General features: G+C 39.8%; 2 protein-coding genes across 2 annotated transcripts in view; one reads left to right on the forward strand and one right to left on the reverse strand.

The window, feature by feature from the left end:
- The window catches only part of TBCD (tubulin folding cofactor D), a 228,112-nt gene that overhangs the window by 66,056 nt on the left and 138,316 nt on the right, over positions 1-23,740 (forward strand). The window lies entirely within an intron of this gene.
- On the reverse strand, positions 5,677-14,226 carry ZNF750 (zinc finger protein 750). The gene is made up of 3 exons (XM_006268720.4): positions 14,019-14,226; positions 7,732-9,331; positions 5,677-7,303 (listed from the first exon to the last, which is right to left on the reverse strand). The coding sequence occupies exons 2-3, from the start codon at positions 9,132-9,134 to the stop codon at positions 6,595-6,597; spliced, it is 2,112 nt and encodes a 703-aa protein (XP_006268782.2). The 5' UTR covers positions 9,135-9,331; positions 14,019-14,226; the 3' UTR covers positions 5,677-6,594.

Consider the following 23,740-nt stretch of genomic DNA (forward strand, 5'->3'; position numbering starts at 1 on the left):
TTTGCGGATGACACAAAGCTATGGGGAGAAGTGGACACGCTGGAGGGGAGGGAACAGCTGCAAGCAGACCTGTACAGGTTGGACAAGTGGGCAGAAGACAACAGAATGCAGTTCAACAAGGAGAAATGCAAAGTGCTGCACCTAGGGAGGAAAAATGTCCAGCACACCTACAGCCTAGGGAATGACCTGCTGGGTGGCACGGAAGTGGAAAGGGATCTTGGAGTCCTAGCGGACTCCAAGATGAACATGAGTTGGCAGTGTGACGAAGCCGTCAGAAAAGCCAATGGCACTTTATCGTGCATCAGCAGATGCATGACGAATAGGTCCAAGGAGGTGATACTTCCCCTCTATCGGGCACTGGTCAGACCGCAGTTGGAGTACTGCGTGCAATTCTGGGCGCCACACTTCAAGAAGGATGCGGATAACCTGGAGAGGGTCCAGAGAAGGGCCACTCGTATGGTTAAGGGCCTACAGACCAAGCCCTACGAGGAGAGACTATAGAAACTGGACCTTTTCAGCCTCCGCAAGAGAAGGTTGAGAGGCGACCTTGTGGCTGCCTATAAGTTCATCATGGGGGCACAGAAGGGAATTGGTGAGTATTTATTCACCAAGGCGCCCCCGGGGGTTACAAGAAATAATGGCCACAAGCTAGCAGAGAGCAGATTTAGATTGGACATTAGGAAGAACTTCTTCACAGTTCGAGTGGCCAAGGTCTGGAATGGGCTCCCAAGGGAGGTGGTGCTCTCCCCTACCCTGGGGGTCTTCAAGAGGAGGTTAGATAGGCATCTAGCTGGGGTCATCTAGACCCAGCACTCTTTCCTGCCTATGTAGGGGGTCGGACTTGATGATCTATTGAGGTCCCTTCCGACCCTAACATCTATGAATCTATGAATGGGCCGCCAATGCGAGGACACGGTCAGTAGGGCTAACCACACCTTGTTGTGCATCCACAGATGCATCACAAGCCGGGCCAAGGAGATTATCCTCCCCCTCTGTGCAACACTGGTCAGGCTGCAGTTGAAGTACTGCGTCCAGTTCTGGGCGCCGAACTTCAGGAGGGATGTGGACAACATTGAGAGGGTCCAAAGGAGGGCCACTTGCATGATCTGGGGACAGCAGGGCAGACCCTACAAGGAGAGGCTATGGGACCTTAACCTGTTCAGCCTTTGCTAGAGAAGGCTGAGGGGGGACCTGGTGGCCATCTGTAAACTTACTAGGGGGGACCAGTGGGGAATGGGAGAGATCTTGTTCCCCTGAGCACCTCCCGGACTAACAAGGAATAACGGCCATAAGTTATTAGAGAGTAGGTTCAAACTAGACATCAGGAGGCACTACTTCACAGTCAGGACGGCTAGGATCTGGAACCAACTTCCAAGTGAAGTAGTGCTGGCTCCTACCTTGGGGGTCTTTAAGAGGAGGCTTGACGAATACCTAGTTGGGGTCATTTGAGCCCAGTTTTCTCTCCTGCCCAGGGCAGGGGGTTGGACTAGAAGATCTGCAAAGGTCCCTTCTGACCCTACATCTATGAATCCCTGAAGGAGTCCAGGAGAGAGGGTTAAAGAAGCTAAATCATCCTGATGCACAGGAAAACTAGCAAGTATGGCTGAAGACCAGCTTGGTGTAGCAGGGAACTCTTTAACGAGTTAAAACACAAAAAGGAAGCTTCTAAGAAGTGGAAACTGAGACACATGACTAGGGAGGAATATAAGAGTATTGCTTGAGAATGCAGGGGTGAAACCAGAAAGGGCAAAGTGCAACTGGAATTGTAGCTAGCAAGGGTTGTGAAGGGTAACAAGAAGGGTTTCTACAAATATGTCGGCAACAAAAGGAAAATCAGGGAAAGCATGGCTCCCTTACTGAATGGGGGAGGCAACCTACTGACAGAGGATGTAGAAAAGGCTGAAATGCTCAATGCCTTTTCTACCTCAATCTTCACAGGCAAGGTCAGCTCCCATACTACTGCACCTGGTGGCACAGTTTAGGGAAGAGCTGAGCAGCCAACAGTGGCAAAAGAACAGGTTTAGGGTTCATTTAGAAAAGCTGGACATGTACTAGGGGTGCAGTAAAGCACTGGAACAGGCTACCCAGAGAGGTTGTGGAATCTCTATCCTTAGAGGTCTTTATGATAAGGGTAGACAGAGCTTTAACTGGGGTGATATAGTTGGGGATGGTCCTGCTTTGAGCAGGGGGTGGACTAGACCGGGGGGGGTGTGTGTGGCAGGTCTTTTGGTCCTGCTGATGCGTCCTGCCACCCCCTGGGCACACAGTGGGGCTGGGGCAGCTCCATAGCTAGACTGCCTTTCTAGGCAGCGCAGGACACAGCAGCTCCTTCTGGCTGCTGTTGGTCTCAGCCCTGAGGTACTGGTGAGGACCCTCACGCAGCCTGGCCCTGTTCTGGGCCTGCGGTGGACTCGCCTGCTCACACTGAACAGCTGCAGGAACAGTAGTGTTGATGGGGAAGAAGTGTGCTTGGCACAGGGGAAAAAAGTGTCCCCTCACCCTTGCTGCTGCCTACTGCTTCCTGCAGCAGCCCTGCAGAGCCAGTGTTGGGCTGCCCTGTGTCTCTGCGCTGCCCCTGCTGTCCCGCTGGGCAGCCCAAGGTGTTGGTGACAGCGGTGGTGATGCAGGGAAGCTCAGCATGGGCTCCTGGCAGCTGCTGCAGGAAGCACTGGGTAGTGGTGAGGGGGAGGGGCCACTTTTCCCCTGTGCTGAGCACGCTTCTGCCCTGCTGGTGCTGGTGCTGCTGCAGCTGTTCAGCATGAGCAGGCACGTCCGCAGCAGGCACGGGGCAGGTTGGGGCTGTGTGCGGGTCCCTGCCAGTATTGCAGGGCTGGGGCCAGCAGCTATCAGAGCCTGGGCTGCCTAGAAAGTCTAGCTGTGGAGCTGCCCCAGTCCTGCTGGATGCAAGATGCGCCACAGCAAGGGGGGTGGTGCGGAGCAGGCACAGGGTGGGCCGGGTTGGGGCTGTGCACACATCAGGCTTATCTGCTTCTGCCGGAGCCTGGAGCAGGTGCGGGGCAGGTGTGTGCTGTTGGCGGTGGTGGGGAGGCGTTGCAGGGTGTGCGGGCTCTGGGCTGTGGCGGGGCAGGTGCTGACCAGTTCAGAGGTGCATGGGAGCCCTTTGTGTGCACCCACCCTACCATACGCTCAAACACTCCTTCACAAATCCCACAACCACACCCTCCCCACATGGAATCGCACACATCACAAACACTTGCACCCACCCACACTATCCACCCCCCCTCCCCCCACACCTGAGTGTCTCTGGGGGGAGCCCTGATGCACCCCCCTCTGCACAAACCCCACAAGCCCCCATACTCACCTATATCCACACACATCCTTCCCTACACCCCACATACACACCCACAGCCCTGCACAAACTCCATATCAACCCACCCATACCCCCCACCTCACCACACCACTATGTTAGTGTGGATGTTTAATTTTTAGTATATAATTTGGGTTTTTTTCAGTTCCAAGATGGCAAATGCCTTTTCCCAAAGAGTACTTCTGGGGCAAGAGGAGGGAGTTACGGTCTCAAAGTTCAGGGGTTAGGGGATGGGACTAACAGTCCCAAGGTGGTGACCAGAGGTGGGGCACCTGTCAAGGGGCGGGGCTACCGTTGTGCCCTTGACAGCTCACCAAAACTCATTAAGTAGCCCTCCAGCTGAAATAATTGCCTGCCCCTGAACTAGATGGCCCCCTGAGGTCCCTTTTAACCCTCATTTTCTATGATTCTGTGAATGCAATCTGCTTAAGGAACGACTGAGAAAACTAGGCATGTTTGGCTTGGCTTGGCTTGGCTTAAGGGGGCACGATAATAATTTTCAAGTATTTGAAAGGCTGCCATAAAGAAAAGGAAAGACAAGATTAGGCTTAAATTGCAGAAACTCAGATTTAGATTAAATTTAAGAAAAAATACTGTGAAATCAAAAATGCAGCAGCAGGAGCTGCCCCAGAAGTTATGGACTATCCATTAGTGAAGGTTTTAGCTGGATATGCATGTCTGTATTATGTAGGTATATATGGTGCATCCTGCATTTGTTTAGGGAGCTGGACAGTGTGGCTCTGCAAGTCGCTTCCTACCCTGTAATTCTAAGAAAACTATTATATGGAATTCTTCAAAAAGTATTGGTATATAACTGCTCGATGGAACTCCACTGCCTTGAGGTACTGAGGCAAGTACCTTAATGCTGCTTAAGAAAAAGGAATAGACTGTAGTGACTACAAAGTCATTGTCTTTGTTAAAGTAGTTCTTGTAATTAATCTTCATGCTTGAAGGCATTCGGCTAAGCATACAGTAAGGTCAGGAAGAGCTTCTTCCTGTGTGTGGGTATCATCACCCCTTTTGGGAGCCCAGCTGATGTACATTCTTGGCCAACTAAAGGGTGAGAAAAGGAAGTGGGGAATCTGCAGAGCTGGCAGGTCTTCATGGGCTGCCACCACCTTGGGTGCCACTTGGGGATACCTTTTGGGGAAGAGTTGGGTGTTCTTTGGGACAGCCAAAGACCCTCTGTAGGGGGGATGGCATGGGAGGGACATTGGGGAAGGAATTTTCCTGGAGTGAGACAGGGCAGTGAGAGCTGGTGAGAATGTGTTGGAGAGGGAGTGGGAAGAGGTCTCTTGTACCTAGATATAAGTGGGGGTTGGCAAGGGTTGGGAAGCATGACCTATTGGCCAGAGGGTTTGCTTTTATGGGTGATAGGCAGGGAAGTTGGAGTGAAGGGATATGATGGAGTTTTCTGCTTTTGAGCTGTTTGAGGGATGTAGTGTCTTTTCTTTATCTGTGGGTTGTTTGTGCTTTTTTGGATATGGTGGGATATAAATCTAAATAATAATAGTAATAATAATTATACAATTTGGTACATAATGCATGTCTGAAATATCCTGAATAGATCTCTGTTAGACCTTTCTGCTGTTGTATTTCCTGTGTTAAGCAAATTGATTTTTCCATTATTTGAAAATCTAGAAGAAACTTTTTCTCATAGAAGAATGTAAGTTTTAGTATTGTTCTTTTGTTAGAAACAAATTAGTCATTTAAAAACAAATTTGTCGAATCTTCTATTAATGTTAAGTTTAGTAGAGTTCTGGTTTATTGAATCCCTTTGATCCCAAAATACCATGTTACTAGAAATGAGATGAAGTCCCCAGAATTACATCGTTTTGTACTGTAAAGCCTCTATGCTTCTTTTAATGCATGTTGCGGCTCTTTGTGTTTTTTGGGTAGACAAGAACCCTTCTAAGATGGTGAGGTGAAAGGTATGAGTATTATTCAGAATGGATAATATTTGGTCATGCTTTGCTTTTCCTGAAACTTGTGTTAATAATAATAATAATAATAATAATAATAATAATAATAATAGAAACGTCTTGTTGACAGTAGCTGCTGGTTTACAAATTCAGACAAGGTTGTTGATGAATCATAAGTAATATATGGGTTCTTCCACTAAGCTTTTTGATAAAGCATTCTTGGACAACAGTTTTGTGGGGTATTTTGAGAAGTATGATGCCTTAGATGTAAAATATGTAGATTCATTCATGAGTAGCTTTCCTGTGAAAGAACTTTTAAAATAGGCAGCTGATAATCTAGACCAAATTTTACTCATCACTTTGTATTTGAACTAGTAATTTATGTTTACATTGCTAGTGTTTTTTTTAAACATGAATTACAAACAATAACAACGTAGAGAATTTATTTGTACCTTACTTGTTAATGACTAATTCTTTATATTTTAAGTACAGTGCATAGCTTTATTTGAAAAATTAGAAGTCCTTATACAGAATTAGAGAAAAAGTAAATAGCTTAAGAAATCTTCAAAAGCACAAAATCTTACCTCATTTCTTTATAAACTGCCTAATTTCTACAATTAAGGCTTATCTACATTCAGAGTTGTACTGGTTTAATTTAATATGTTAGCTTAAATTGGTTTAATTTAACTTGTGCAAACTCCTCTGTGACTACTCTTGTTTTGAGTGCTTTAAATTAAACCAAGTTGAGAGGAACTGAAATAAGTGCATACATAAGGCTTGAACTCACATAAGCCTCTGTGTAATAAAATATTTATAGTCTTGCCTGGTTGTACTTGAGAACTGTATTCACATTCAAAACAGTCTTTAATTTAAGATCGAATATCAGAATTCATTTTAAGCTGACTTTACTGTACAATGAAAGAAAAGGGAACTGCTCAGAACAGAAAAAATGGCAAACTTAATGAATAATGAAATTAATTCTCCAAAATGAAATGACAGAATGTCTTAGATGTTGTTTCTAAAACTTCAAATCTTGTAAGTTTTAGAAGCAGGTGTAAAGATCATTTTATCATATGGTCATGCCAAAAAAAAATTACCATATGTACTTTGACTTTAGTTGTGAAAGAAATAGTTCACTCACCAAAATCTGAGTTTACACGCAGGATTTCAATTACTTAAAAACATTAGTACAAAATTATTAATATCATCTATTTACATAGTAGAACATTGCTTCTTAGGAACCAATCCATAAAAAGTTGCTATGTGAAATTTTGCATTGCTACTGATAAACTGATTAACAGCTTTTTCTGCCATATAATAGGATATATATTTGAAAGTTAAATGTTATGATACTCGTGTTCTCTTTCTTAGCGTAAATATTCTGCTGCAGTCATTGGGTTTTACTCTTTTTGTCCCTTGCTGTGATTTTGCTGTTTCCTTTTGACTTGTCCTTTTTTGCCCTTTTGCTTTGTGGTTGCAATGATCATTCTGAATATCTGTTGAACTGAGGGCTGGTTCTGTACATGGAGTGCTACAGTTGTGAGAACTTTGCTCTTCATTGTCTCTTCTTGCTTTACTAGGGCTATATGCAGCTAGCTGACAAAGCGCAACCGCTGCTGTTTGCTTCTGCTCATCACAGTTATCAATTACTTTCAAATCTTGGGCTTCATTACTGTGTACTGTGAAAGGTTTGTCGCAAGCACTGTTACTGGCATGATTTTTTGGTTTACATAGTTCTCCAGAATTTTCATTTTCAGCATTTGGAGTGGTGGCAGCCCCAGCATCGTGTGATGGACTCTGGAATGAAGCTTTCAGGCTGAATGTGTTACAGGAATCTTTCACTGAGAGATTTAGAGGCATATCCTGCAATTCCAGGAAGCTCTGAGTTTCTGTTTCGTATGTGTGTTCATGAACAGCTCCTGCATTTGTGTCAGGCCTCTTTGAAAGATTAAGTGGTGCTATTCCTGTGTCGTCCTCCCTGTTGGACAAGAGTTCCTCACTGTTAGCGTGATTTTCAGTCTGAATATGTGAATCTTCATCAGTGACATCAATGCTGAAAGAAATGAAGAAAACACTTAATTGATTATTTTTTATTTTCTGATAGCATTGCTAGGTAGGAAAGGAAAATTTGACTAGAAGCTTGATAACTTTTGGTCCCACCTTAACTTGGTAATTCAGTCTAATTAATATTAGAGTTTGTATTGCTCTGCATAGTTTTCTTGAATATAGGGGAATACAAAAAGTGATTGAAAAAAATTATGTTTCTAAGTAGTATGGGCAAGTCTTGCATCAGTTCTAGAAATGTTCTAGTTTGTACTAGGCTTACATAGATGTGTAGTACAGAATAATAATTTCCTTAAACATAAAGTATTGATATAACACTTATCAGTAGGTGAAACATCAAGGAATTTGTCTTTGCTTTCCCCTAGTGAACATGGAAAAAACCCAATGATTTCTGGATAGGTGTGCATTTTTTTTTACCTGGTAGGTGAATCTTCCCTGTCTTGCTGGGTCTGCACATTCTGAAGGAGAGTTGATTGATCTGTGCTTTTCCTCACAGGTCTGAAGGCTGTGAAACTTTCTTCTTGTTGGTCATATTTGCCAGTTGTTGTGGAAGATTTGTTAGAAAGGTCAAAAAGGCCTGTCTGAGTGAAGTTAGTTGGGCTGGGTCTACCTGGTGAGCCTGTTGCTGCACTTCCAGCGAGGGGGCTCATTTTAGCATTGTCCCTTTCATTTTGATCATCTTTGGAATGATTTTTGGCAAGCAGCAATGGAATTTCTTTGTCATATTCAGTTTGTTTTTTATGTGAGCTTAATGGGTATTGTTGAGATGGACTTAAAGAACCTGGGTAGAGCAAGGCCGTTTCGTCCATCAGGTGAGAACTTTGATCTCTGCTAATACCAGCAACAGGTGGAAATCTATAAAAGGGAGGATCTGTCGGTCGGCAAAATCCATATGGTATTGGAGGACTGGAATGATACTGGAGTAATCTGTAGTGCTCATACGTTGGTTTTGGGAGTGGCCCAGGATGGGGGAGGAAATGTCTTTGATCTTGTGAGCCATAGACAGACAGAGCAGAGTTTTCGCACTCTGAATTACCTGGGAGCAAGTAAGGTGCATAGATAGCCAGTCTGTGGTCATAAAAATGAGATGGATATTCTGGAATCATTGGTTGCATATAAGGTGGAATGGAACCAAAACCTTTTGTGGGAGGAACTTTATGTGGAAACTCTGGTGGGATAAAAGTGGAACCTGTTTTCCATGGATGGTTTGGAGCATGAAATGCAGACTTTGCATGAAACAGTGAACTTTTGTTTGCATTAGACAGGGATATAATTTCAGAAAGATCATTCGTTTCTGGGCCCTTGCTTTCTCTGTGCTCCCCTACAGGAACAAATGCTGAGGGCCTTATAGTGCTGTCCAAAACAGGCTGAATGTTGATTGCACTTTCTGTGGTTGTATTGGTAGGAGTCAATTCTTTTTGAATGACAGGTTTTTGTCCTTGAGCCAACTTGCTTACTGCCTGGTTTTGTAGTTCAACATTTTCCTTTGCATCATCTTTTGCAAAAGCATATTGAGGCTTAGTGTCAAGATTTGTCAGTCCATTTGTTATAGATTTAGAAGAAGTCGGTTTAGCTGAAGGTTCTAAGTGATTAATCTGCTTTGGCTCTAAGGAACTGGACTTTGGACACTTGATAACTCGGTCCTGCTCTGACACTAAAGTAATTGAGTTTTTGCAAAGACCATACTTCATATGGTTGAAAAGGTGCGATTTCTCATTGCAAGTAAAGGGGCATTGAAAACACTTATATTTAAATGGCTTTCCTGGAGGTCTTGGGATATAATGAGGCTTCTTTGGTTTACGCTCTTTCAGGAGACTCATTTTTCTGCTTTAGTGATACTTAATGCTTCTTTATAAAATAATTTTCTTGCAGTTTATTTCCTCAACTTCCAGTTTTTCAGGTTCTAAGAATCACTTCCCCAGGATAGAAGGGGATATTTGATTTGAGGCCAGCTCCTTTACTGGCAGGTATCAGGGCCAGGAGGAAAGAACCAATCCCACAACTGGTTGTACAGGAACTGTAACAAAAAAATTGATGTTAGCGATGCTGGTACATAGGAATTGAATTAAAAAGCCCTCAAAAAGCAAAACATTCCTTCAGATGCATCTCTGAGGTTTTTCTTCCCCAGACATTTGTATAGTGTATTTCATATATCAATTAGGATCTGTAGGCCAAAGTTCTTAAAACTAGGTGCCAAATTTTAGATACCCATATTCATGTTTAGGTGCTTCTTGAGAAAATCAGAATTGCTGAGTTCTGCAGTTCTTGGTAACTTCAAAGGAACTAAAGAAATCTGAGGATGCATTTATTCAGAAGGCAAATGGGAACAACAAAAGAGTATAGAAATAGGGTGGAACTGCTGGGAGAGGGGATAGGGAAGAGGTGAGGTGGCAGGTCCTGGCAGTTGGAGAAGAGACAAGCTTGTCAAGCCTGTTGGAGAAAAAAAGCAGGGAATTTCCTGCTTAGTATAATTAGGGTGGAGTGAGATTGGTTGCACCTTGGATAGCTGACCTAGCTCTTCCAGAAACTTACCAGCCCTCTCTCCTGCCTGGCACAGTGTCTCCTGGCAGTTTAAGCAAATGTCTGAAAGCTGGCCAGTCAGAATAGAAATGTCAGAACTGGCCAATATCTCAAGGGATAAAACCACCCACTTTTTTTCTCTTCTTCCTTATTAAATTGACGTAGTGGATATTAAAATATGTAGCCAGTGGCATGCTTTGCATCATTAATGGGTTTAACTTTCTTCAGCAGCATAGCTGACCTTACGTGCTGTGTGCGCACTGTTAACACACACACACACTTCTATTCAGGTAGAAACGTGTCAGATAACCATGATCCACTTGCGTTCTGAAAACTAAAGTGGATACTTTATACAGCCTGATGATTTGCACAGCAGATAAGTCAGGAGGGCTTGTATCAGCTTGTTCCTTTATGTTCACTTATTCTGAAGGCGTGAGAAACTCTCAGAGTCAAGTTCTCATGATTTTATAGGATGTGTTATGGCAGAGATCTAAAAACTGATGATTTCATCACAAACTAAGCATCATTATCAACATGATGACTGTTGCAAAACCATGTACTGTAGCTATTGTCTTACCCGAAACTACAGCAATATTAATTGTAAGAGTCACTAGGGCAGGTAGATATTTTTAAAAAGCTTTTACACAAAGGGTTAAATTAGAAATATTAAAATTAGTAGGTTTAGGTAAAGAGTTACTGTTAATTATGTGTTGTGAAATTTTATTTAAAGTATAAAGATATTTTGCATTTTTGAAATCAGACGTTTTATTTAATAGAAAATTATATGCAAGACATTTTATTGAAAGCTGAAGGCAAAGCTAGAAAAATGCTGCTTATTTGAACAGGTATAGTAGTTCTAGCAAAATGCTGTATTACGTAAAGCTTGCTTGTGACATCATAGTGACTTAAGTATTGACTAATTTAGCAGAATTGTCATTTTAAAGGCACCTTGCGTGAATGCAAAAATAGACTGACAAAATTACATGTAGATTTGCCTATGAAAATAAGTTTGATTTTGTTTTAGTCAGTAATTATGAAATAAAGTTGTAACAATTTAAGTAAGTGGAAAAATATTGCTGCTGGTGCATGGTTTATTTGTTTTTCTACTAAAAAAAAAAAATCAAAGCTCTTTTTGAGGCTTCAGACCTGGATACTGTTGTAACTTAACTTGATAACAAAGTAAATGTGATAACTTTTAAAATACACAGTAGCATGTTAAAATTTGGTAAGTATCAGTCTCTTAGAAGTATGATTCATTGAGCAAAAAATACACTTCGAGACAAACCGGGTTTCATTAGAATTATGATGAAATGCACAAGGATTGTTTTTGATCAGATAAAAATGGAAATAATAATAATCCTGGTGTGTGACCTGCCCTTGTTTTGTCTGTAATAAGTTTACTGTATTTGATTTTTGACTAATGATGTATAACTAAAGTTGGGGGCTTGTAATAGACTTGGTTAAGTCAGTTTGTACTAGTTCTTCTTTGAGCTTTCTTGAGAGTACAGGCACTAATTGTGTTGGAAGAGAGACTGTTGTCAAAATAAGCTATTCAATGTGTTCTAAGATGCCATATTTTATTATAAATAATGTTAGTTATTTTTATTTTTTTATAGAGTCTCTTTGCTTAATAGTATAAGATCCTGTGTGCATCTTCCTCCATGCTGTTAAAAAGAAATAATTGAAATAATATTTTGAACTATGATATTTTGAACATACAAATGGATTTTTGCACTTTGAAAGCTAAGCACTTGTGTAATAGGAGTGGTGAATTAATTTCTTTGCTTTGTGTTTATTAAGGAAAGACAGCTAAAAAAGTTTTACAAGATTTTTTTAAAGTTTTTTAATTTTACCTAAATGCTATTCTTACTCATCAAAACTACAGGCAGCAGTGCAAACTGAAGCAGCTGTCCTTATTTCATAGGCAAAGAATAAGCAGATCATTACCTGAGCTGTTTACCTCTCTTAATTTTGAGCTAGTATCTACCAGCTCAATTATCCTATCCCCTCTTCTTTGTTGGTTGTGCACCCCCGAGTTGTTCTAACTGACCTTCATCCCATTGGCTGAAAATACCAGTAATAACATGCTTCTAGTCCAGGAAAGACAAAATTTCAGTTCCAGTCTCCAAGAAAAACATAACAGTATCTACAGATACGTATTTACATCAAAATTTAATTATTTGATCACACAAATACCATTAGGAATAACAGGAGATGGTTTAAAAAAATAGTTGCAAGCTCTTAAAAAACAATAAAAACACCATATATATAGGAAGCATTAATTTCTTTATGGTTGTACTATATATGGCTGTTGCTGAGAAAGTAAAAGCTAAACTGTTAACACTAATGGTTCTGAAGTTTTCATGAGTGAAAAAAAATCGTCTTCCTTTTAAAATCCTGAATAATATGATGGTATATTATCTGAAAATCATTATAATCTTCCATAACAATGTTATAACGTTAAATACTTAAGTATTTTACACTTCATTTCATTTGTACTTTGACTGTTTGATTTTAAATATTCAGATAATTATACTTATTTTATAAATATCCTAAATGCCCTTTCCTGGCTTCCAACTGTACTAATGTTTTACTTGAAAATAGGATATTCAGTTACTGTTGGTTAAATAGAACAGAAGCGCTCTTAGCTGTTTGTGTACTGCTTGTCTACCTTTGTCTTGCTGTATTGTATTAGGCTGTCTTTTTTGCATAACTGCCCTCCCCCGCTTTAGCCTGAATGTGCATAGTTTCGGTTGGCCACAGGTTTTCTTCGTCTCATTTATAAACATGCAAAACTGTTGCCAGACCTTTCTTTTTGTAGTATGTTAGCCAGTCCTTAAATTAAGAATACTGTAAATTTGCATGTGTTAGTTAAAGTTCAGAGTAATCTAGATTTTTTTTAAGAAGTCTTATCTACTAAAGTGGTAGTTTCAGAATTTCTTTTATTACAAACATGGGTGATAATTATAATCTCTCTTTATAGGGCATTGCTATGACAGACTGTGCAAGTGTTGTGCAGGCTTTGTTATTGTTGCAGTATTCCTTATGGTGATGTTGATTTCTCTGAGCAGGAGTACTTATTGGGGTGGAACATTTTGAAGGGCACGCTGTAATTAAAATATTGTGATGTGGCATTATTGCATAACTCAAGGACATGCCATTGTCACCTAACAGGTGTGTTGCAAGAACAAGATTTGTGAGTTTTATTCCAGTTAAGATTTTCCAGTGATTAACTACCACTCCCTCTTAAACTTTCAGGGGTTTTAAACTTAAAAATAATTTTTAGCAAAACTATTCAAAGACTGATAGAAAACATGGGCAAGAGGGTGGGATGAGAGTTAGAATGAGATAAGAGATATTGGGTGGAGGGTGGAGAAAAAAGAATCACAGTTGCACAAATAACTCAGCTTAGTAGTACAAGTTAGTAACCAAACTTTGTAGAAAACAAATTTAATTGACATTTCTAACAACTTTAAAATGTTAATGGATCAAAGACAAAGCTAATCTTATATCATTAATCTTTCTATAAGTCAGAGATGCATGTTTAAAATGAAGATTATTCCATTTTGTATGTAAAGTCAATGCATTTTAAGTTATATCAGTGATTGATTACAAACGGTTGCAATTTCTAATACCTTACTGAGCTTATGTGCTGAAAGGGAGAAAATATACAACAGTTGCCTAATTTATTATTTTGTATACATTTTTAGATTAATCAAGTGTTACATTTTGAGAGAAAGTCAGCAGGGTATTATTTAGTAACTATAACTTGCACAATGTATCTAATGCTCATGATTTTTTGTGCTGTTTTACATTATAGTGGAGGTAAGATGTTAACAACTGGTTTGAACAGCTGCTTAACATATTTTTATCAGAAAAGTTAACACAATGTGAAAAGTTAGTCTCAGGAGGGAAGCTGGGTGGGGATGGCAGGTGAAAGAGGGAGAAAGATATTTATTCTCTTTCTCATAAAGTATCAGTTTGTCTTGTTGGAGCTTTCTGACAGAAGCCTTAACTCTACGATAAGTTCACCTGCTAGAAGTAGTTACCCTACACACTGGAGTTAGTTAAAAAAAAAAAAAAAGTGCTAGCTGCTGATGAGCGAATACATTTGATTACTTTTTAGATGTCAGTTTCATTACTATCATTCTTAAATTACTTTTATTAAAAAAAAAAGTACTTACTAGTTAAATAGATGGATGAAATGTTGAAGGTGATCCCTGTGGCTAAGCTGTAGCTGTCAGTGCTGAGAGAGAAGTACCTGTTCTCTGCTTGATTTCTAAGTGAAACTGAAGGAGGCTGTTTCAGTGGGAGGGATTTAAAAAAGTGTAGGAGTTGAGCCCTCAGGGTGTAGAGATGCACCTGATATTACTCCAGCCTGAAGCTACGATTCATTTGTTTGCATCCACCGCTTTGATTCAGCAGCATCTGAGCTATCAGACAAAACTCTTGTCACTTTTATGCCCTCCAACAAGCAAGTTTCTCTGTTCCTGCACTGTCATGTTTGTGCTACTGAGTAGTAGTAGTCTCCTGTTTAAGCTGGGTAGAACATTGTGACAGATGTGTTTTGCTGAAGATGTTTTAAATCAGTTTTAAGTGGGACACATCCTAATGACTTAAGTGGCTTGTAAACAGTAGGAGAAATTACATGTATAGTGGAGCAAACTACAACAAATCCAGCAATATTTTACTTGTGTTTAATTTTATAAAATCCATAGTCTTGCCTGAATGCCTTTGCTATTTAACATGCTTGCTTATTTTTTGTCTTCACTTCTACTGAGATCTTTTTTTGTCCTTCACGAGTCTCCACTCTGGCTGAGGCGGGACAGAACTAACTTCAAGCCTGCTTGCTACAGGAACCTGCCAAAGCTTGCCTATAATCAACAGCCAAATGCACGGATACTGTAAATGAAAAGGAGTCACCTCAGCAGGAAATTGATTATTGCATTCACACTTTCTCTCCTCTGCAGGCCAGCCTGACAACTGTTGAGCAAACAGATTACCTCCTCTTGGTTATCTGCTTTTAGTTAGATTTTATAAATATGACAAATGTATTACTGCATTCTCCAGATTTAAACTAGACATCTAAAAGTTTTCTTTGCAACACTATTAAATAAGGAAATAAAATTCTTGTATGACTTATCCCCTTTTAAAAACGTTATTATGCCTCTTATTTTCTCTGAAATAAGTTCCTCAATTAAACTTATAAGTTTTTCAGTCAGAACGGAGGTTTAGGAGAATAAGAGCTGGATATAGGTGGAATCTATTTGTAAAAAGAAAAGTGAAAGAGCTTTCTCTATGCATTTTGGTTTTGTATGTGAATTATGTTAAAAAATGTTGATTTTAACCACTTAGTTTCAGGCTGGATACTAATATTTTGTGTCAGTCTTTCCTCCCGCCCTAGCATCATGGTTGTTGATTTTTGAGAGTTTATTTTGGGATGAGAATAGTGGATGTATTGTGTCAAAAGCCACAGTGTAGGTTTCTGAATGAATTTGAGTATTGTGATCTGTTGTCCAGATATCCCTCTGTCAAGAGTGCTATTATTTCAGATCTCTACAATAGGAATATGGAGACAAATTAGTTCTGTATGTGCTATTTCTTAGTCTGCAGTCCATATTAAACACTAGCATATGCAGGCAGGACTCTGGGAATATGCCTCTACACCAGCAACTATGTTGGTCCTTCATTTGTTGTCTAAATTCTGAGTCCAGGTGAGCTAGCAATCTGAATTGAAATCTCCTATGGATTAAATTGGAAATGATCCATATGGAATAAAGGTACAAGTCATCTTTAAGTAAGGGAAAAAGTTATAGCGGGCCAGGTATAAGGAGGATGTGGTAGAAGCTTCTCGCTGCATGAATTCTGAGTAGAGGCACAAGACTGGATGATAGCAGACTTCAGACGACTCTTATACCTACAGGTAATCCTTCACAAAGCAAGTTTGAAACTTCTCAGCACGTCATTTTGGGTTATCCATGCAATAAAACTGAATTTGTTGTACTAAATGGGAATAAATACAGGGGTTCAATTTCTGATACTGTTAGTAAGTAATCTTTTGCCAGAATCAAATGATGTACATTTGCAGAAAATATATTGAGTGTATTGACCTAAAAAAAGTTTTTTATGTGTTTTTCTAGACTCTTCTGTGTAGGTAGACTTCTCTTTCTTGCTACTGAATAACAAAGAATGCATTCAGAATGCCTTATGACTATAGGGGATATGCTCCCTATGTTTCAAAATAGTAAAGGTAACAACATGAAAAACAAAGGGGAGAATTTAATTTTACTTTATGCTGTAATGTCTTTTGCCCAGGGATGGACTTCCTTTTTGCTGCTACATCTGACACAATCAGTTGCTGACTCTTATTTAGTCCTTGGGTGGTACTGCAACATAAGGAAATCATTTAAGGAACAACAACTAACAGTATTTTGTATGTAATATAAAACCACATAAAAATATGATTTAATACTGTATATAAAGGTATGATCCCTTGTGTGATTATTTTGCTTAGAAAAGGGATAGAGTCCAGCCTATTTGAGGTAGCGATGTGATGTGAAACATTAGGCCCCAAGAAAAGGTTATTTAAAAGTCGGGAATTTCACCATTTTTTAGGGCTGCATATGCATCTTAATAGATGTGTTTATGTGTAGATGTCTCTATTTTCTATTCACATTTGCATGCACCACCTCCTTTTCCTTTTGCAGTTGCATGACATCTCTGTGACAATTAGAGATTAGACAATTTCTTATTTGGAGAGCTTATGTTAGGAAAAGTGTGTGCTTGTGTTTGTTTTCAAAGTTTTCCTGTTTGCAGTTTATCAGTTGGGAACAGAGAACCAGTGCCTTGTTACTGTTGAGATCTTCCTTGAGCCAAAGGTCATAGAGGGTATTTATACTCCTCCAGTTTCCTCCTCAGTTGTGTAAAATTTTGGAAGATAATCTTTTGGATTACCAGCTATGCAATATTCCTTATCCTTTCTCTGAAGGTCATAGAGGATATTTATACTCCTCCAGCTTCCTCCTCGGTTGTGTACAGTTTTGGAAGATAATCTTTTGGGTTACCAACTATGTAATATTCCTAATCCATTCTTTCAAGATAGTTACAGTGAAATCAGATATGAATAATGTACTTAACTTTGTTTCTTGAAAGTGTGCATTCTAGTTTGTTGCTTCTATCCCTTCTCCAGGTTATGGAGGACACCATTTTATGTTTTTTTCCCCCTTTTCATTCCATTAACAGAAAGCTGCCTGTTTGATTCTTGAGAAACTGTCATAGATTTCCTTGTTTAGGATCAGATAAAATTGTCCTTGGGATATTTCAGAAGTTCTTGAAAGGGTTGTTAATACAGGGGGCATTTACTGAGTTGAGACAGAAGGGCAATTCATTTTAAGATCTGTTGTTTTATTTTACTTTCGTCTCTTGACTGAGTCTAAGGCAGGCAGTAAAGTAGTTCCTCTTGCTGCCTGGGTCTAGGTATAATATGGTGCTTATTAAATAGTAGCCATGCCCTGGAAGTGTCTCTTATTAAGCAGATTGGCCAATTCAGCTATGGCTGAAGTAGAGCTGCAGAAGGGGAAAGCTTAGCAAACTATGGAGGCATTATGGGTTTGGTTGAATTATATAAAAACCTGAAATACTAACTCATGGGATAGATTCCCTAGTAGAACTGATGGCATAGGATAGCTCCTGTATACTAAGACCTAGTAAAAGCTAGTAATCAATATCTATTTTCTATTAATTCATCATACTTGCATCTAATATTATTAGGTAAATCTAATACAGTTTGACATCCTTTAAATGTGGGTGAGCACAAGAGTCTATTAAAATGAAACGATCTCCAGAATTAATATAACGCTGTTTATTACTGAGTTGTTTTATTATGATTTTAATGTCTTTTCTTTCTGCAGAAAGATGGAATTATAGCTCCAAGTCCTTTCCCTTTTTAGGGTACAGAGAAAATTATTTCAGTTAATCTGAAATGGAATTTAGAACAGACTTAACAATGTTAAATAGGTATTTAATGGAGGTAATTGGGGTTCATTGATAGTTTATAGTAATTAACCTTTCTTTGAGGTGTCTATGTTTCCTGGTGTTGGTGTTTTCTCTGTGCATAAGATTAGGTAGCTAATGATTATGTTTTTTAATTTAGCCCTTTGTAGCTAATTTGAGAAACATCACTTTCCCTTCCTATGTTTTTATGTGAAAAAACTTTGGGCTGCCTTCATTAAAAAAAAATCTAAGGAAGTTGACACAGCAAAGAGTTGAACATTATGTTTTTCACCTTTCTGGATTGCTTCCATTTTATAACCCTACCCCAAGGTCTTGCATCTCTTTGGGCAGTTCTCTCCCTATGGTAATTGCTGGCTTTACTAGCTTCCTTATAGCACTGTTTAAGGAGGAGTTTCACAACTCAGTTTGCTCTGGACCTAACAAATCAACTGTTAAATAATTTTTGGTTCTGCCTCTGCTAAGGTTGTCAGCTTTAAAAAAAAATCAGTCAAACTGGCTGTATTTTAATATTGGATCAGTCTCTGTTTTAGTTGAATATCTTACCCTGCTAGCTCAAAGCTTCATGTCTAGGACTCTGTTTTCTTATATCTGCAGACTCTTGAGATGCAGATTAGTATTCACTGGTTCAGTGTCCATATCAGCATGGTTGAATTACATTACCTAAGACCAAACCCAGAATAGTGCAGTTTTATTTGAATCAGTCTTATTGTGCCCCAAAACATTGAACCTTACCATTTCTAATTCCTGGTTTTTGGAGAGACATCTGGGTAGATTATCTGTACAGTCTTTGTGAGCTGTTTGTCCATATTCACAGGGCAGGTTAAGGATAAGGACCTTTCCAAATTGTATTTGTGCAGATTTTGTGGAAACCGTGAAATCTGGCATCTCCATTAAATCCGCGGGGGAGAACTTACTATAAATAACATGTTGGCTTTTCAGTGGGAGCCAGCAGTCCTTCTTGCTATGCATCCCACCTGGGGGAAGGGTGAAGGGAGGCTGCCAAAGGTGAGCAGGCAAAATGGCTGCTGCTCCCACCTCTCACCACTGATTGGCTGAGAGGGCTGCCTGTTGTGTGGCACCACCCCTCTTCAGTCAGTGGTGAGTGATGGGACCATATGATGGACAGCCCTCTCAGCCAATTGACAGTAAGGGAGCACGGCTGTATGATGGACAGCTGTCTCTACCAGTCAGTGGGGTGGGGGGGGGAGGCACTCAGCCAATCAGAGGCATGTGGGGGCTGGCCACTATAAGCCCTTGAAAATAGTATTCAACACTGCAGTCTGCCTCCAAAATTGGGCAGCTGCCTACTTGAGTTGGGGGTAGACCCCTAGTTATGGAGAACATGCATAAAAATTCACAAGTTTAATATCAAAATGCAAGTAATGTTTTCAGTTATCTATTATGAATATACTCATACCATTCTTTTGGCCTTGGAAATGAAGATGGTGATCTGTATTCTGGTTCCCAACCTTTCACTTGGGAAATTAAATACATTGAGAAGCAGGTTACAACAGAACTGGAGACTGGGCACAAAATTGCAGATTGTTTGTGACTGGTGTTATAATAATAATTTCCATTGCTTCACTGCATAATAGAGAAAATATTCCCTCCTTGCATTTGTGGCTGGCACTTGGATTTTAATTCTACTTTTTCAAAATTTCAGTGTACATTTATTTTAAAATATTTTCATGTTATGTATCTATTTCCCTTTGCTTTGGTTTCCATTTTTTTTTTTTTTACACTTCTGGCACAAATCCTGTTACTTGTATGTTGTCAAGCTTATCGTTACACTTAAGGTGTACGTACGATAATTGTTTCATATTAGGTGCTACTATGCCTAATAGTAGTTTATCATTTTTTGTGGTTCTCTGAAACGGGAGGCTTTAAACATTACTGGAGTATCAGTCTTCAGGGAACTAGTCTTATTATTTACTTATATGTCAACTGCTTTTTAATGAAATCTAGGATAGTAAAAAACTATAAATAAGCTGTTAATGTGTATTTAGTTGAATAAAGTGTTTAGTGTGTCTCTAAATGTTTTTGAAGTACTGAAATACCTGCATTGCTCTTCTTAAATATCATATAATCTGCTTTAAGTTGTTAAGAATTAAAAATTGAATTCACCAGTGCACTTTCCATGTACTTTAACTGGAATTGAGCGGCTGAATTCTTTTACAAAGAAGGCATTTACTCCTTCAAGCAAAACAACTAGAAATCACTAAGAATTTGTTAATACCACAAATCTTTGTTGAAGAATTTCAGTTAACATTTGGAATTGTTGCCTTTTTTAAATGAAAATATTTTTTTACTTTACAGAATGCTTAAGTGATAAAACTTTATAAGAAAATGCAGTTGCTTTATGCTTTTATATTTAGTCTTGCTGTTGGTTTTGGGATTTTTTTTCAGGCTTCAGTGTGTTTGTTTGTTTGTTTTTATTTGTTTTAACATGGGTAGTGATAAATGCTAAAGCAACAAGAGAATCCTAATTTACTTGAATTTCTGGTTTGTTTGTGAAAGGATATTATTAAAATTTCTCTTGATGACACCACAGTATAAAATCCTTTGTTAATAAGGTGTGTCATACATAAAAGAATGAAACTGCCTAGCCTTTCTTAGCATGCCAGTTGTAAGATTAAACATGTACTCATAGTCGTCACAGCTGTATCTGCTGAGTAGCTTTAAGTTAGGGACTGGTTTTACAGGCAAGTTAGTTTAAAATTACCTTAATTGAGAGCATTATTTGCTTCTAGGTATTTCAGGTTTACAGGCGTCTTAATCATTTTTGTGTTCAAGTATGCATTTATTTTAAAAGTATATGAATTAATAGAGTAGGGGTAAAAGCAGTTGCTGCTTTGCTGGGACTAGAGAGAATGAAGCTGAGGGAATAGGGAAGAAGAAATGAACAACTTAATGGTTTAAACATGCAACTGGATTGGTGGCTTCTTTAGCAGAATTCCAGTAAGAAAAACAGTATGTTGTCAAGTGGCCTTATAGACTTGTACTCTCTTACCTAGTTGCACAGAGTGAATTGCATTTCTCCCTTTCTTCACTGTTCCTAATAGTAAAAATGTTTGGACATCTTTTCATATGGAAAGCAGCCATTTTGATACGGTACACAAGTAATTTAATGTGTAGCTAGTTCAGAGGCTAAATACGAGTTCAGTAGAGGTCACTTGCCTACTTGAATTTAGATCCTTAGTCCTAAGTCATGAGGAATGATAGTGGAAGCAGTGGAATTAGCTTCTGATAGAGAAGTTGGAAGAGAATAAATAAATGAAATAAATGCTTCAGTTTGCAAGTTACCTGAGAGAGAGAGAGAGGGAGAAAAAGAGGATGTGCAAAGGAACATCAGGGTATGGAACATGGTAGACTTGGATAAGAGGAGGACCAGGAAATGATTGGTATACACACAGATGATTAACACACAGAAAATAACATCTAGAGTCTATATGAGAGTTGGAAGAATGCTGCTGTTATTTTAGTCCCCATGCCTTGCTTTAAAAATGGAAGTGCCTAGCTAGCTTTTGTCTCTGGAACCTAGGCTGTAGCCGTGTTGGTCTAAGCATAGAGGCAGACAAAATCTTTGGGTAGAGGCAATATCTTTTATTAGGCCAACTAAATAGTTGCAAAAAAGTTGCAAAAATAACAACAACTTTGCAACTATTTAGTTGGTCTAATAAAAGATCATCTCTACCCAAAGATTTTGTCTGCAGCTTTGAACTCTTGATTTCATCTTGCAAAGACAGGGTTCCATGAGACCTGAGGGCTCCCATCTGGCCTTTCGACTTATGTTACTTTTGAGGGTCATCTGTTGCTGCTCTGGTGACTTGCTGTGCCTATGGGAGTGCCTGCTTTTAGCCTGTTCCAGACAAGAACTTGGGGCATACTGCTTGAGTGCTGAAAAGACTAGTGTGGTGATTTGATGGAATAGTCTATGCTTTGTTTGCCTCAATGATAGTCATGGAATATTGCTTCTCTTAAGAAGTATAGAGATGCTGCATATGAAAGTACTCAAATGTTTCTCAAAGTTATTGAAAAGTGTGGTTTTAAAGATGATTTTCATCACTTGAAATTTTATTATAAAATTTTCAATAGTATCAAAGTGATTTACCCCAAGTTCCAATTTTGAAAACCAACGTGCATTAGAAACCTGGGTCTTAATGTGAGAGTCTTTTGGGTAGACAAGGTTTCTTGGGTGAATTTGATATCTTTTATTAGACCAACCCAAATGGTTAGAGAATAGTTATTAAGCAAGCTTTCGGGTTCAAAAACCCTTCGTCAGGCTAAGGACGCTGCAGCAGTTGCTGTGTGCTCTTCCTGGATGGAATGGAGTCTTTTGGGTGCTTTTGAAAATAAAAACAGGATCTTTTTTGGTATTGTTTAGGTAGGGGGAGATACTAGGATACTTGTCGATGAGTTGGCAGCCTTCTGTGTCTTACCTGAAGAGTGTAGTCTGGTGACTGTTGATTTTGGTAACGGGTTTGATTTAGCAGCTGGTGCCCAGGTGTCTATCTTTTTATATAAGACTGTATAAATGAAGCAAAGGAAAGCAAGGGCCAAGAGTGACATATTTTAAGATAATTTTAATTTCTGTTGACATACTGTCAATACTGATGATCTTCTCAAAGAGTTTCCCCAGGATTGAGGTAAGACTGATGGGCCTATAGTTGTTGCCCGGGTCCTCCCTCCTCCCTTTTTTAAAGATGGGGACCACATTGGCTATCTTCCAATCATCTGGCACCTGGCCCGAGCACCACGAGTGCTGATAAATCCATGTCTTCATGAAACATGTATTTAGAATTCACTTTATTATTATGATATGAGACATGCTTTAACACTGTAGATATATCTATAAAACATTGTCCAACTGATCGCTGTCTGTCTGTCTGTCTCTCTCTCTCTCTCTGTTTCTTTATAGTGGCCTTTTGTTTTACTTGTGGAGCAGCATGGATTTTGGGGTATTTTACAGAGTGACTTTGGGATTTTTTTTTTTATCAGGGATTTTTCAGTTTTCCAATAGGGAACACCAGAATTCCTGCTAGGACCCTTCCTGCTCCGAGCTGGCACCTTGGACCCAGTTGGCTGTGGCTGACCTCCTGGCCAAATGGGGCCAGGAGGACATGCTTTGACAGTTCAAAGCAGGCCACCACACCTGGAACATCTTCCGGGCGATAGCTGCCCAGGTGGCCAGGCAGGGGGCATACATGACCATAGTGCTGCACAGAGGCCAACTCTGCAGCCACAGCCCACTGGCAGCTGGCCCAGAGGGGCAGATGCCTCTACTGGCTGTGCAGTCCTCATCTGGGTCTGGTAGGTGCGCAGCAGGTCACAGCCAGACAGCAGCCCCTACTGCCAGACTGCAGCAGTGGGTAGAGGGTGCAGGGAACTCTCAGGGTTGCTTCAGCAGTCCAGCTGGCACAAGTGGTAGTGTCCCTAGGTACCTATTGGCTGGGCCCTGGAAGCTCCTGAGAGCTACTTGCCATGGTGGCTTTTTATACTGCTGGGGACAGCATGGGTGCTGGCCCTGGGATCTAGCTCCCCATGGCTGCAGATCCGGGAGGAGCCAGGCAGGGTTATTTTGCCCCAAGTGGCACAGTTTGTTCCACAACAAAGTGCACGTCCAAGCACGTGCACTGAGGCAAAAAGCCCTGGCTCAAATTTGCATCACTTCTATTTGAGCTGCTGCAAGCACACATGCTTGCATGTGTTGGTGTGCCCATAGGGGGCAAACTATTTTTTTTTTGGTGTGTGTGTGTGTGTGTGTGTACCATATATATGGTACACACACACACACACACATGTCTATTTTAACACGCCTGTCACGTGACCGCTCCATTTCATTTGATAATGCTCCCTACCCCATATTTATAGTTACATCATCCATTTCCCAGTA

This window comes from Alligator mississippiensis, chromosome 8, assembly GCF_030867095.1.
Source record: "Alligator mississippiensis isolate rAllMis1 chromosome 8, rAllMis1, whole genome shotgun sequence".
Classification (NCBI taxonomy): domain Eukaryota; kingdom Metazoa; phylum Chordata; order Crocodylia; family Alligatoridae; genus Alligator; species Alligator mississippiensis.